The sequence below is a fragment of the Oryx dammah genome, unplaced genomic scaffold, assembly GCF_014754425.2.
Source record: "Oryx dammah isolate SB20612 unplaced genomic scaffold, SCBI_Odam_1.1 HiC_scaffold_10, whole genome shotgun sequence".
Taxonomy (NCBI): Eukaryota; Metazoa; Chordata; class Mammalia; order Artiodactyla; family Bovidae; genus Oryx; species Oryx dammah.
In genome coordinates, this window is record NW_024070194.1 from 75,634,977 (window position 1) to 75,647,323 (window position 12,347).

General features: G+C 39.5%; 1 protein-coding gene across 3 annotated transcripts in view; it reads left to right on the forward strand.

Annotated features, from left to right (window-relative positions):
- Window positions 1-12,347, forward strand: part of TASP1 (taspase 1) — a 267,226-nt gene that overhangs the window by 83,583 nt on the left and 171,296 nt on the right. For all 3 annotated transcript variants that reach the window (XR_005722453.1, XM_040248289.1, XM_040248290.1), the window contains one exon: window positions 7,152-7,258. Coding sequence is in view for 2 of the 3 variants with exons in the window: in XM_040248289.1 (XP_040104223.1) it covers window positions 7,152-7,258 (107 nt within the window). In the remaining variant the exon portion in view is untranslated. The remainder of the gene's footprint in view (window positions 1-7,151; window positions 7,259-12,347) is intronic.

Here is a 12,347-nt window from a genome sequence, read left to right on the forward strand (position 1 = left end):
CCCTTCTTGGCTTTACCCTTCCTGGGACTCTCAGCTTCTTGGACTGGGTTGATTATTTCCTTTCCCATGTTTGAGAAGTTTTCAGCTCTATCTCTTCAAGTATTTTTTCAGGTCCTTTTTCTCTTCTCCTTCTGGAACCCCTATAATGCGAATGTTTGTGTGTATAATGTTGTCTCAGAGGTCTCTTAGGTTGTCTTCATTTCTTTTCATTCTTTTTTCTGTATTTTGTTCTGCAGCAGTGATTTCCACCACTTTGTCCTCCAGGTCATTTGTCCATTCATCTGCCTCAGTTAATCTGTTGTTGATTCCTTCTAGTGTATTATTCATCTCTGTTTGTTCTTTAGTTCTTCTAGGTCTTTGGTAAACATTTCTTGCATCTTCTCAATCTTTGCCTCCATTCTGTTTCCAAGATCCTGGATCATCTTCACTATCATTATTCTGAATTCTTTTTCTGGAAAGTTGCCTGTCTCTACTTCATTTAGTTATTTCTCTGGGATTTTATCTTGTCCCTTCATCTGGGACATAACATTCTACTTTTTCATTATCGTTAACTTTCTGTAATATGTTTTGTGAGACTGTGCTTCTTCTTGCTTCTTCTGTCTGCCCTCTGATGGCTGAGGCTAAGAGGCTTGTGTAACCTTCTTGATGGGAGGGGTTGGCGATGGGAAAAACTGAGTCTTGTTCTGGTGGGCAGAGCCTTGCTCAGTAAAGCTTTAATCCAATTATCTGCAGATGAGTGGGGTTACTCTCCCTCCCTGGTAGTTGTTTGACCTGAGGTGACATAGCCCTGGGGTCTGCGGGTATGAAAAGGCAAAATGATAGGATACTGAAAGAGGAACTCCCCAGGTCAGTAGGTGCCCAATATGCTGCTGGAGATCAGTGGAGAAATAACTCCAGAAAGAATGAAGGGATGGAGCGAAAGCAAAAATAGTACCCAGTTGTGGATGTGACTGGTGATAGAAGCAAGGTCTGATGCTGTAAAGAGCAATATTGCATAGGAACCTGGAATGTCAGGTCCATGAATCAAGACAAATTGGAAATAGTCAAACAGGAGATGGCAAGAATAAACGCTGACATTCTAGGAATCAGCAAACTAAAATGGACTGAAATGGGTGAATTTAACTCAGATGACCATTACATCTACTACTGTGGGCAGGAATCCCTTAGAGGAAGTGGAGTAGCCATCATGGTCAACAAAAGAGTCTGAAATGCAGTACTTGGATGCAGTCTCAAAAACGACAGAATGATATCTGTTTGTTTCCAAGCCAAACCATTCAATATCAGAGTAATCCAAGTCTATGCCCCAACCAGTAATGCTGAAGAAGCTGAAGCTGAATGGTTCTATGAAGACCTACAAGACCTTTTAGAACTAACACCCAAAAAAGATGTCCTTTTCCTTATAAAGGGCTGGAATGCAAAAGTAGGAAGTCAAGAAACACCTGGAGTAACAGACAAATTTGGCCTTGGAATACAGAATGAAGCAGGGCAAAGGCTAGTAGAGTTTTGCCAAGAGAATGAACTGGTCATAGCAAACACCTTCTTCCAACAACACAAGAGAAGACTCTACACATGGACATCACCAGATGGTCAACACCCAAATCAGATTGACTATATTCTTTGCAGCCAAAGATGGAGAAGCTCTATACAGTCAACAAAATCAAGACAAGGAGCTGACTGTGGCTCAGATCATGAACTCCCTATTGCAAATTCAGGCTTAAATTGAAGAAAGTAGGGAAAACCACTAGACCATTCAGGTATGACCTAAATCAAATCCATTATGATTATACAGTGGAAGTGAGAAATAGATTTAAGGGACTAGATCTGATAGATAGAGTGCCTGATGAACTATGGAATGAGGTTCATGACATTGTACAGGAGACAGGGATCAAGACCATCCCCAAGGAAAAGAAATGCCAAAAAGCAAAATGGCTGTCTGGGGAGGCCTTACAAATAGCTGTGAAAAGGAGAGAAGCAAAAAGCAAAGGAGAAAAGGAAAAATATAAGCATCTGAATGCAGAGTTCCAAAGAATAGCAAGGAGAGATAAGAAAGCCTTCCTTAGCGATCAATGCAAAGAAATAGAGGCAAAGAACAGAATGGGAAAGACTAGAGATCTCTTCAAGAAGATTAGAGATACCAAGGGAACATTTCATGCAAAGATGGGCTCGATAAAGGACAGAAATGGTCTGGACCTAACAGAAGCAGAAGATATTAAGAAGAGGTGGCAAGACTACATGGAAGAACTGTACAAAAAAGAGCTTCACCACCCAGATAATCACGATGGTGTGATCACTCACCTAGAGCCAGATCCTGGAATGTGAAGTCAAGTGGGTCTTACGAAGCATTACTACAAACAAAGCTAGTGGAGGTGATGGAATTCCAGTTCAGCTATTTCAGATCTAAAAGATGATGCTGTGAAAGTGCTGCACTCAATATGCTAGCAAATTTGGAAAACAGCATTGGCCACAGGACTGGAAAAGGTCAATTTTCATTCCAATCCCAAAGAAAGGCAATGCCAAAGAATGCTCAAACTACCACACAATTGCACTCATCTTACACACTACTAAAGTAATGCTCAAAATTCTCCAAGCCAGGCTTCAGCAGTATGTGAACCGTGAACTCTCTGATGTTCAAGGTGGTTTTAGAAAAGGCAGAGGAACCAGAGATCAAATTGCCAACATCTGCTGGATCATGGAAAAAGCAAGAGAGTTCCAGAAAAACATCTATTTCTGCTTTCTTGACTATGCCAAAGCCTTTGACTGTGTGGATCACAATAAACTGTGGAAAATTCTGAAAGAGATGGGAATACCAGACTGCCTGACCTGCCTCTTGAGAAATCTGTATGCAGGTCAGGAAGCAACAGTTAGAACTGGACATGGAACAACAGACTGGTTCCAAATAGGAAAAGGAGTACGTCAAGGCTGTATATTGTCACCCTGCTTATTTAACTTCTATGCAGAGTACATCATGAGAAATGCTGGAAGAATGGAAGAAGCACAAGCTGGAATCAAGATTGCTGGGAGAAATATCAATAACCTCAGATATGCAGGTGACACCACCCTTATGGCAGAAAGTGAACAGGAACTAAAAAGCCTCTTGATGAAAGTGAAAGAGGAGAGTGAAAAAGTTGGCTTAAAGCTCAACATTCAGAAAACTAAGATCATAGCATCCAGTCCCATCACTTCATGGGAAATAGATGGGGAAACAGTGGAAACTGTGGCTGACTTTATTTTGGGGGCTCCAAAATCACTGCAGATGGTGATTGCAGCCATTAAATTAAAGGACTTTTACTTGGAAGGAAAGTTATGACTAACCTAGACAGCATATTAAAAGGTAGAGACATTACTTTGCCAACAAAGGTCCGTCTAGTCAAGGCTATGGTTTTTCCAGTGGTCATGTATGGATGTGAGAGTTGGACTGTGAAGAAAGCTGAGCGCCAAAGAATTGATGCTTTTGAACTTTGGTGTTGGAGAAGACTCTTGAGAGTCCCTTAGAGTGCAAGGAGATCCAATCAGTCCATGCTAAAGGAGATCAGTCCTGGGTGTTCTTTGGAAGGACTAATGCTAAGGCTGAAACTCCAATACTTTGGCCACCTCATGGGAACAGGTGATTCATTGGAAAAGACCCTGATGCTGGGAGGGATGGGAGCAGGAGGAGAAGGGAACAACAGAGGATGAGATGGTTGGATGGCATCACCAACTCAATGGACATGAGTTTTAGTGAACTCCAGAAGTTAGTGATGGACAGGGATGCCTGGCATGCTGTTATTCATGGGATCGCAAAGAGTCAGACATGACTGAGCGACTGAACTGAAGTGAATGGTAAAGTCCAAGACAGTTTATACCCAGGGGGACTTTCCAGTGCCTCTGTCCTTGTGGTGAGCCCTTGCCAACCAACAAAACTACGAGTAGTTTTGTTCAGTCTCCTTTGGGATTTCTGCTGCTGTCCTCTTGGTCTTGGTACATGCAAAATTTGTTTGTGCCCCCCAAGACTGAAATCTGTGTTTCTGTCAGTCCTCTGGAAGGCCTATAATCAAAACTCTGCTGGCCCTCAAGGTCAGATTCCTTTGGGAGTTTCAGTCCCTTTGTTGGATCCCCAGGCTAGGGAGCCTGACGTGGGGTTCAGAACCTTCACCTTAGTGTGACAACTTCTTTGGTACTATTGTTCTCCAGTCTGTGGATCACCCACCCAGTGGGTATGGGATTTGATTTTATCATGATTGCAACCATCTCTCTGTGGCTTCTTCTTTGTCTTTTGATTTGGGGCATCTTTTTCAGTGGGTTCCAGCATCCTCCTGTTGTTCAACAGCTAGTTGAAATTTTGGTGCTCTTGGAGGAGGAGATATGTTTTTGTCCTTCTTCTGTGCCATCTTGAACCAGAAGCCCATCAGTGAACCATCTTTTTGATGGATTCTGGCTTTGATCACATTCAATGTAAAATACTCCAAAGTTAAAAACAATAAAATTAAAGTCTTTCTCCAAAAGACTGATATAAAAAGATTGATATTTATGTCTCATGTGTGATGGTTTAATCTGTTTGGACTTCTTTGTTTAGATTTTATATGTTTAAATTGTTATTATATGATTTCAGTTTTGTGTGTAGTGTGAGGTAGGAATTTACTTGTACTATTTCCCCCAAATAACATATTGTGCCAAGAAAGTTTACTGAATAACATGTAGATTTCCAACTGGTATGAAATATCAGTGTTATTCACAAATTCTCTTAGAATATAGATGAGTGCGTTTGTAAACTTATTGGTCAGCTCCATTACCCTTTTTTTGGGGGGGAGTGGAATCCATTATTACAGTATTGTTCTTAGACTTTGTTTTGAGAGCAGCTCTGGTTCCTTTTCCACCTAATTTTCCTAACATTTGTTTTTCCTTATTTAACATTCTCTTGTTTAATCTTAAAAGTGATATGTTAGAGGATCTTTGTATTTTTCCACTGTTGTTATGATTAATTTACATCAATTTTGGGGAAATTAATATGTACTTAAAAGTACAATGAAACTTTAATCTTTTTTTATTAGTCAATTTTCATTTATGTTTACCTGCACATGTACCCTTTCCTTTGCATGTAATCCCCCACCCCTCTCCTTACCTTATTTTTTGTCTTTGAGCTTTCACTTCGTATTATTTTGTCTGTTACAGAAGCACACCCTTTAGTACTTTCATTAGTATAGGGTCTGGCCAGTGATGAATTTGTTCATTCTTGTTCACCTGAAGCTATTTTTATTTCACTTTAGTTTTTGAAAGTGAATTTTATTGGATATGGTGTTCTGGATGAGCAGGTATTTCAGCACATTGAGGAGAACCATTTTGCCTAAATGCGCTTGGTCTTGGGTTAGAGGGTAGGCGTGGGTTTGCTTGGTTCTAGCCTAGCCTTCCTGTGGGGGACCCTTCCTCTGGATTGGATTTATGGCTGTCCTTCATGTTGTGGAATCAAATTCAACTGCACTAGTTTTGTCCCGTGCTCACAGTGCAATAATAATAGCTTTAGCCCTTAGTTTAGTTTATCCCCAGAAAAGCTTGATATTTTTAATGTTTTGTTTTAATGCTTTTAAGTGGTAATTCTCATGTTTTATCCAGTATTTTTGATAAATTTTGATGGGAGAAATTCTCTTAATAATTTAGTCTGCTATTATCAGAAAACTTTGTATTCTTTCCAATGTTATATTCCAGTTTGTAATTCTTTCATCAGGTGAATCTGTTTATATCTGTATGTTAAATTTTAAAATTCCAATTAATGTATTTTTTTTTTAAGTTCTGTTTGGTTCTTCTTCAAGTCTGCCTGGACATTTTATTATGTATTTTTCCTTAGTTATACATTCAATATCTTCTTATGTCTATGAGCATAAACATATTTTATACTCTGTATATGACTGATTATTCCAGTATATGAAGTCTTCACAGGTTGGAATTCACTTTCTAATGTTTGGCTGATTTTTATTTTCCATATGGGGTGATTTATTTCTCTTTCATTTTATAATTTGTTTTTTAAACTATCAGTTCAGTTCAGTTCAGTCGCTCATTGGTGTCCAACTCTTTGCGACCCCATGAATTGCAGCACGCCAGGCCTCCCTGTTCATCACCATCTTCCGGAATTCACTCAGACTCACGTCCATCGAGTCTGTGATGCCATCCAGCCATTTCATCCTCTGTTGTCCCCTTCTCCTCCTGCCCCCAATCCCTCCAAGCATCAGAGTTTTTTCCAATGAGTTAACTCTTCTCATGAGGTGGCCAAAGTACTGGAGTTTCAGCTTTAGCATCATTCCTTCCAAAGAAATCAGGCTCATGTTAATTGGAACATGGAAATTCTTTGAGGAAAAATGCAGGTTTTTCCAGGGAGTATTTGCATTTGTGTTTAATGAGTCTTTGAAGCATTACCTCACCAAAATCATTTGTTTTTTGGGTTTTTTTTTTTTAAAATTTGTTTCTTCCAGGACATATAAGTAATATGAAATCTCCTAATTCTATCTGAATTTTAAGATATTTTTTATATTTTAATGTTATATGTATCTGTATTTTTTCTTCTAATTCCAGTTGTTCTTCTCTAAGAAGAAGCCCATGTCCACCCTGTGTGCATGTGTGTGCCTGCTCACGCATACACACACACAATAGATCTCCCCATCCTGAACCAGCCATGTGTAACCATGTGTAACTCATATTTATAACCAAGTCTGCTTATGGTTATAGCCAAGTCAACTTACAAGTTTCCTAATTCTTTGTGTATTGCTGTGTTTTCTAGTTTTTCCTTTCATCAGGTGTATCACCCTTTGGGTTCCCCCTTCTCATGTGGATGATCTGTGATATGGTTTCTCCTGCTGCATTGTCCCAGTGTCTTTTGTCTCTTATACACAGAGCCCTTCAAAATCAGAGTTGGCTGTGGCATGCATTAGCAGACACTGCTGGAGAGCATCTACCTTCAGAACGCACTTCTCTCTCTGGATTTGAGCTTTTCCCTAATTTTTTAATCTTAGGGTTTTTTTTTTTATTTTTTATTCTCCTCTCACCTCAGTGTACCTTGAAAAGACTTATAAAACCCTTTATCCAACATTCTTAAGGATTTTGTTCTGAGAAGACTCTTCAGGATACCTTGTCTACCCCACTGCCCTAATATTTTTCAAATGTTATTTTTAATGTTTCTTTTATAGGATTCAGTTTAGCTGCTTTTAAAAGAAACAAGAGGAAACTAGAGCTGGCAGAAAGGGTGGAAACAGATTTCATTCAACTAAAGAAAAGAAGACAATCAAGTGAAAAGGTCAGGAGGTGTTTGAAATATTAATAATTAATGTATCATAATTATATATTTAGTTTGCATTTAGATATATAAGTTTCAGAATAGTATGACCCAGTAGAAATATAATGCATGCCACATATGTACTTTTCAAGTTTTCCATAGCTACATTTAAAAAAGTAAAAAGAAACAGGTAAAATTAATTTTAATATTTATTTTATTTAAACTAATGAACCCAAAAGTCAACCAATGAGAAAATTATTAGAGAGCTATTCTCTTTTTCTGGTATTTTCTTCAAAAGTAGTGTATATGTCACACTTACAGCACGTCCCAATTATGACACTAAATTTTCATTCGAAATATTTGATCTGTATTTAATATCATAAAATTAATAGTTGATAAGGTAGGTTTACATAACAGGTTACATTACAAGCATACTTAAAACTTTCCAATAATTGAATTGAATATCTGTTCTAAAATTAAAGTTAATTAAAATATAATAAAACTAAAAATCTAACTTCTTATTTGTCCTCACCATATTTTTAAGCACTCAGTAGCTCTGTGTGGCTCCTGGCTGCTGTTTCGGTCATTGCAGCTCTGGGTGAAAATGGCTGTTCAGGGGATGGAGTGTTAGAGGGAAATGTATATATTGGATTCATGTAGGCTTCTTTGCATATTCTAATTGCATGTATCTTTCTTGTTCTAAAAACATTCTTTGTTTGCATTTCATGCATTTGTGTGCCATCATGAGTCCGTGTGTGGCATTTATTAGGCGTTTTAGGGAATGGAAACAAGTTAAGAGCTGTAACAGTCTTCCCCACCTATGGCTTCAAGGTCAGTCAGCACTCAGTTCCTGATCTCATGTCACATCAGCATTTGATAAACTTGGAATCTCAGTATTCTTTTTTGATTAGCCCTTCTGTAATTGCTTATATACTGACTTACACTTTCTGTCATAGCTGTGTGTGGTTTACTCACGTATGAATGCATACGAAATCATCTCTTGTAGTGAGAGATGTGTTTTACCAAGTTCCTTTGGGCTGCTATGTGGAGAACAGGGGGAGGCTGGAACAGAAGTGAGGAGACTAGTTGCACAGTTTTTATAGTTGGGAGATGATGGTGACTTGGACCATGGATGATGGAGATGGAGAGAAGTGACTACATCCAGGATATATTGTAAGGGTTCCTATAAAGTGCAGAAATTACCGGTGTCTAAAAGACTGATGAGATAGAGAGGGGCTTAAAGGTTTTAGTTTTAGTCATTGGAGTGTTGACATTTCTTAAGGTGAGGGGAGTTAGAGAAAGTATGATTTCATGGTGATAGAGGTGGGAAGTGGAGAAAAAGAACTTTCTTAGTCCATATCCCCTTAACAGACTCAGATTAACCAATATTTTTTATTTTCACCATAAACATATTATTGGATGCCAAAGTACCCTAAGCCCCTGAAGCTAATAGACCACTTTTAGTGTGCATTGTTCCTCTACCCTTTTCAGTTGAATTTTGTGCCACTAAAAGTCTCATTATGCTCTTGTTTTCTATTGCTCTAGTTACATAGTTCTTCAAGTCTCCTGTAAACTGATGAATCAGTTCAGTTCAGTCGCTCAGTCGTGTCCAACTCTTTGCGACCCCATGAATTGCAGCACGCCAGGCCTCCCTGTCCATCACCAACTCCTGGAGTTCACTCAGACTCATGTCCATTGAGTCAGTGATGCCATCCAGCCATCTCATCCTCTGTTGTCCCCTTCTCCTCCTGCCCTCAATCCCTCCCAGCATCAGAGTCTTTTCCAATGAGTCAACTCTTCACATGAAGTGGCCAAAGTATTGGAGTTTCAGCTTCAGCATCAGTCCTTCCAGTGAACACCCAGGACTGATGTCCTTTAGAATGGACTGGTTGGATCTCCTTGCAGTCCAAGGGACTCTCAAGAGTCTTCTCCAACACCACAGTTCAAAAGCATCAGTTCTTTGGCGCTCAGCTTTCTTCACAGTCCAACTCTCACATCCATACATGACCACTGGAAAAACCATAGCCTTGCCTAGACGGACCTTTGTTGGCAAAGTAATGTCTCTGCTTTTCAATATGCTATCTAGGTTGGTCATTGAGCTTAAAAAGAGAGTTGTCTGCTTGAGAATCAAAAGGGTTGTTTGTTTGAAAACTAATTTGAAAAAGCAGAGTAGGTCTGTTAAAATAGAATTATTTTTGCCATAGAATTAAGTTGGGGCAAGTCAGTTATAAAACATTGAGAAAAATCATAAAAATCTAGAAGCATTCTGTATTCAGAGTGTGTTGTTAAATGTCTTTATATTCCTGTTCTATTTTAGATAAAATTTGAAATCATAGGACAATCCAGGGTGTTATAGAAAGATGATATGGAACATTTATATGTGGGCTTACATTCAGAGAAAAGGCTTTGGTCTTATATTAAAAAGATTGGCTAGTGAATGAATGAATTGGTTTTGTGTTTTAATTAAGGAAGGACATATTTATAATATGTGTCCTTTTTTGTGATTCTCTACTTCACCCAGAGGATAATCAATTTTTGAAAACTTTAAACAGCCACTCCTCAACCTGGTTAAGAGGATTTCCAATGAAAAGCTTGATGTGGCAGCAGGAGGCATTGACTGTGGAGTTGGTTATATGCATCTGAAGCTTAGGGGTAGGTCAGGAGGGAATTTCTCATTTGGAAATTATTGGCATTGAAAGGAATATAAATCCATGTGGCCAGATGAGCTCACTGAGGAGTGAGTGAAGTTGGAGGTCTGAAAACTGAACCCAGGGCAGGCCGACATGTCTACGTTGAGAGGAGGAAAAACCAACGAAAGAAAAAGATGGAGCAGCCAGTGGGGTAGAGGGGCCAGGAAGCAGAGAGCAGCTCAGAGCCAGTCGTCACCGGGTCAGATGCTGCTGAGAAACAGGAGGCGGGCAGAGGCTGGACCTCTGGTCTCAGGACCTGGTGACTGCAGAGCCGGGTGAGGACGGTCTCCCTGACGGAGGACTGTAGACCTGCTGCCGAGGCGCCATCAGGAGAACACAGTGGAGATAATGCTTTCAAGAAGTTTTCCTGTGGAGTTGGAAGCGGGGTCGAGACACCTTACTGTTTCCAGTGACCTGTGAATTCAATGATAATTTAACCTATGAAGTCTCCGTTTCCTTATTTTTAAAATAGTGATATTTTAAAATAGAAAATAGTGATATTCTGCTTCTATGGCTGTTAGGAAAAACAGAAGTGTCAAGAGATGATCACGTGCTTGGCGACTGTCGCTCACGGAGGCCCCATCATCTTGCCTTTGCCGTTGTTTGCCTTCGTCTTTAATGTCGCTCAGCCGGAAGAGAAAGAAGCTCCTCCTCCAGGCGGAGTCTTGCAGTGAAGGGGAGGGTGGTAAGGGGTGCTGGCCGTGGTGGGTACAGAGCTGGAGTTCAGGCATGATTCAAATGGTGTGATTTAGACACCTGAAATGACAGGAAAATGTTTTTAGTATTCAGAATGTTTGAACTTTAATGTGTAAGAAGCACTGTGTTTTGACATTGACCTACAAAAATGACTCTGACCGAGCTTCTGTCTTTAGGGAAGGGTGCTGGCCACAGGTGTTGTCTTACAGATGTTTGCTGCATAACCTTGGCAGAGGTGATAAAAATGCTCCCAGTAAGAACAGGCTACCAGATAAGGAGCCATTGGAGCAGAAAATTACAATTTTTGAGAGGAAGCACAGCAACTTTTTAGAGATGTGATGGGAAAGGGCAAACAGCTGTTTTCTAAATCAACCTGTATTTAGTTTATTACTCCCTGTCCTGTGTGTATAGTTTCCACATAGTTTTGGTTAGCCAGCATTGACTAAGGCCCAATACTACTGTGTGTTGTGGCTACATAAAAGAAGCTGTGCGTTGTGTATATAAACATAATGAAAAGAATAGGGTTTCTGGTGACTTTGCTAATGTTCCCTTCTTTGGTTATTCAGTGTTGGAGGACATAAATATTGTCTTGAAAGGAGTATACAGTAGAATAAATATTTTTAAGCCTGATAATAAAGGAAATAAATTTGGCGATTTTTGTTGCATTGATATTTCTCTTTTTTCTTAAAAAGGTAAACCGATTGTCCAGACCTTGTCACAGTACTAATTTTGTTGTTGTTGTTTAGCCAGTTGTGTCTGATTCTTTGCGACTGCATGGACAGTACTAATAGAAATCAGAGTTAAAGCAAGAAGAATATTTCATCAGCTTGCTACCTCAATCAGAGTATTTTTGTTTTCCTTAGTCTCTGACCGTCTACACTTAGATTGGACTTAGTTTAAAATAAGAATGGTCAATCAATGGGATGCTTTTGACTGCAAACAGCAGGAAGCCTGACAGTGTCTTAGGAAATGCATATTTGTCCCGCTGCTCCCTGGCATATAAAAAACTTGGAAGTGGGAGGGTTGCAAGCTTTCGTGAGCTCAGGCTTCTAGTGATGCTGGAGTCAACATATCTGGGATTTCTCTTGGGCCTTTTCTCTCACGCCTTTTGCCTTGTGGGTGGAATATGGTTTCTTTAATTTGAGGTGTCACGTCTGCATTGAAGGTGAGAAAGTGAGACCATGGAGGGTGGGGAAGGGGAGACTAGTGCCAGATGTGTCTGTCACCTTTTTATCTGGGATGCAAAGGTTTTCCAGGCTCCCTCTCAATGGAGTCCTCTTTAGTTATTTATTTTGGTCACATGACTATTCCCAGCTGCAAAAGAGCCTAAGAAATTGAGTGGATTTTCCTAATTACTCTCTCTCAGCTCATGACTGTCTTCCCAACAAAACAGTTCTTTCCTTGTCAAAGGAAGGGGAGGAGAGTGGTTATTAGGTAGGTAATTTATAGTGCATAGTGTGAATGGAGAACTTATTTTTGTCATTTTTCTCCCCACAATTAATATGTCCCTTGTTGCTTCAAACCAATACCAGCGTAAGCAGCTAATCTACCCATAAATCAAATAAAACCCATTTTGTTTTCGCTTTCAGAATACATGGGTTTATGATATAATATTAAAAAATGAGGAATAAATTCTGAGGAATTGTCTGTTCTTAATAATTGGTGTCTCTGTTTCATCCATGCTTTTCTGTGTGTGACTTAGCAGAGAAAACATGATGGAGAAG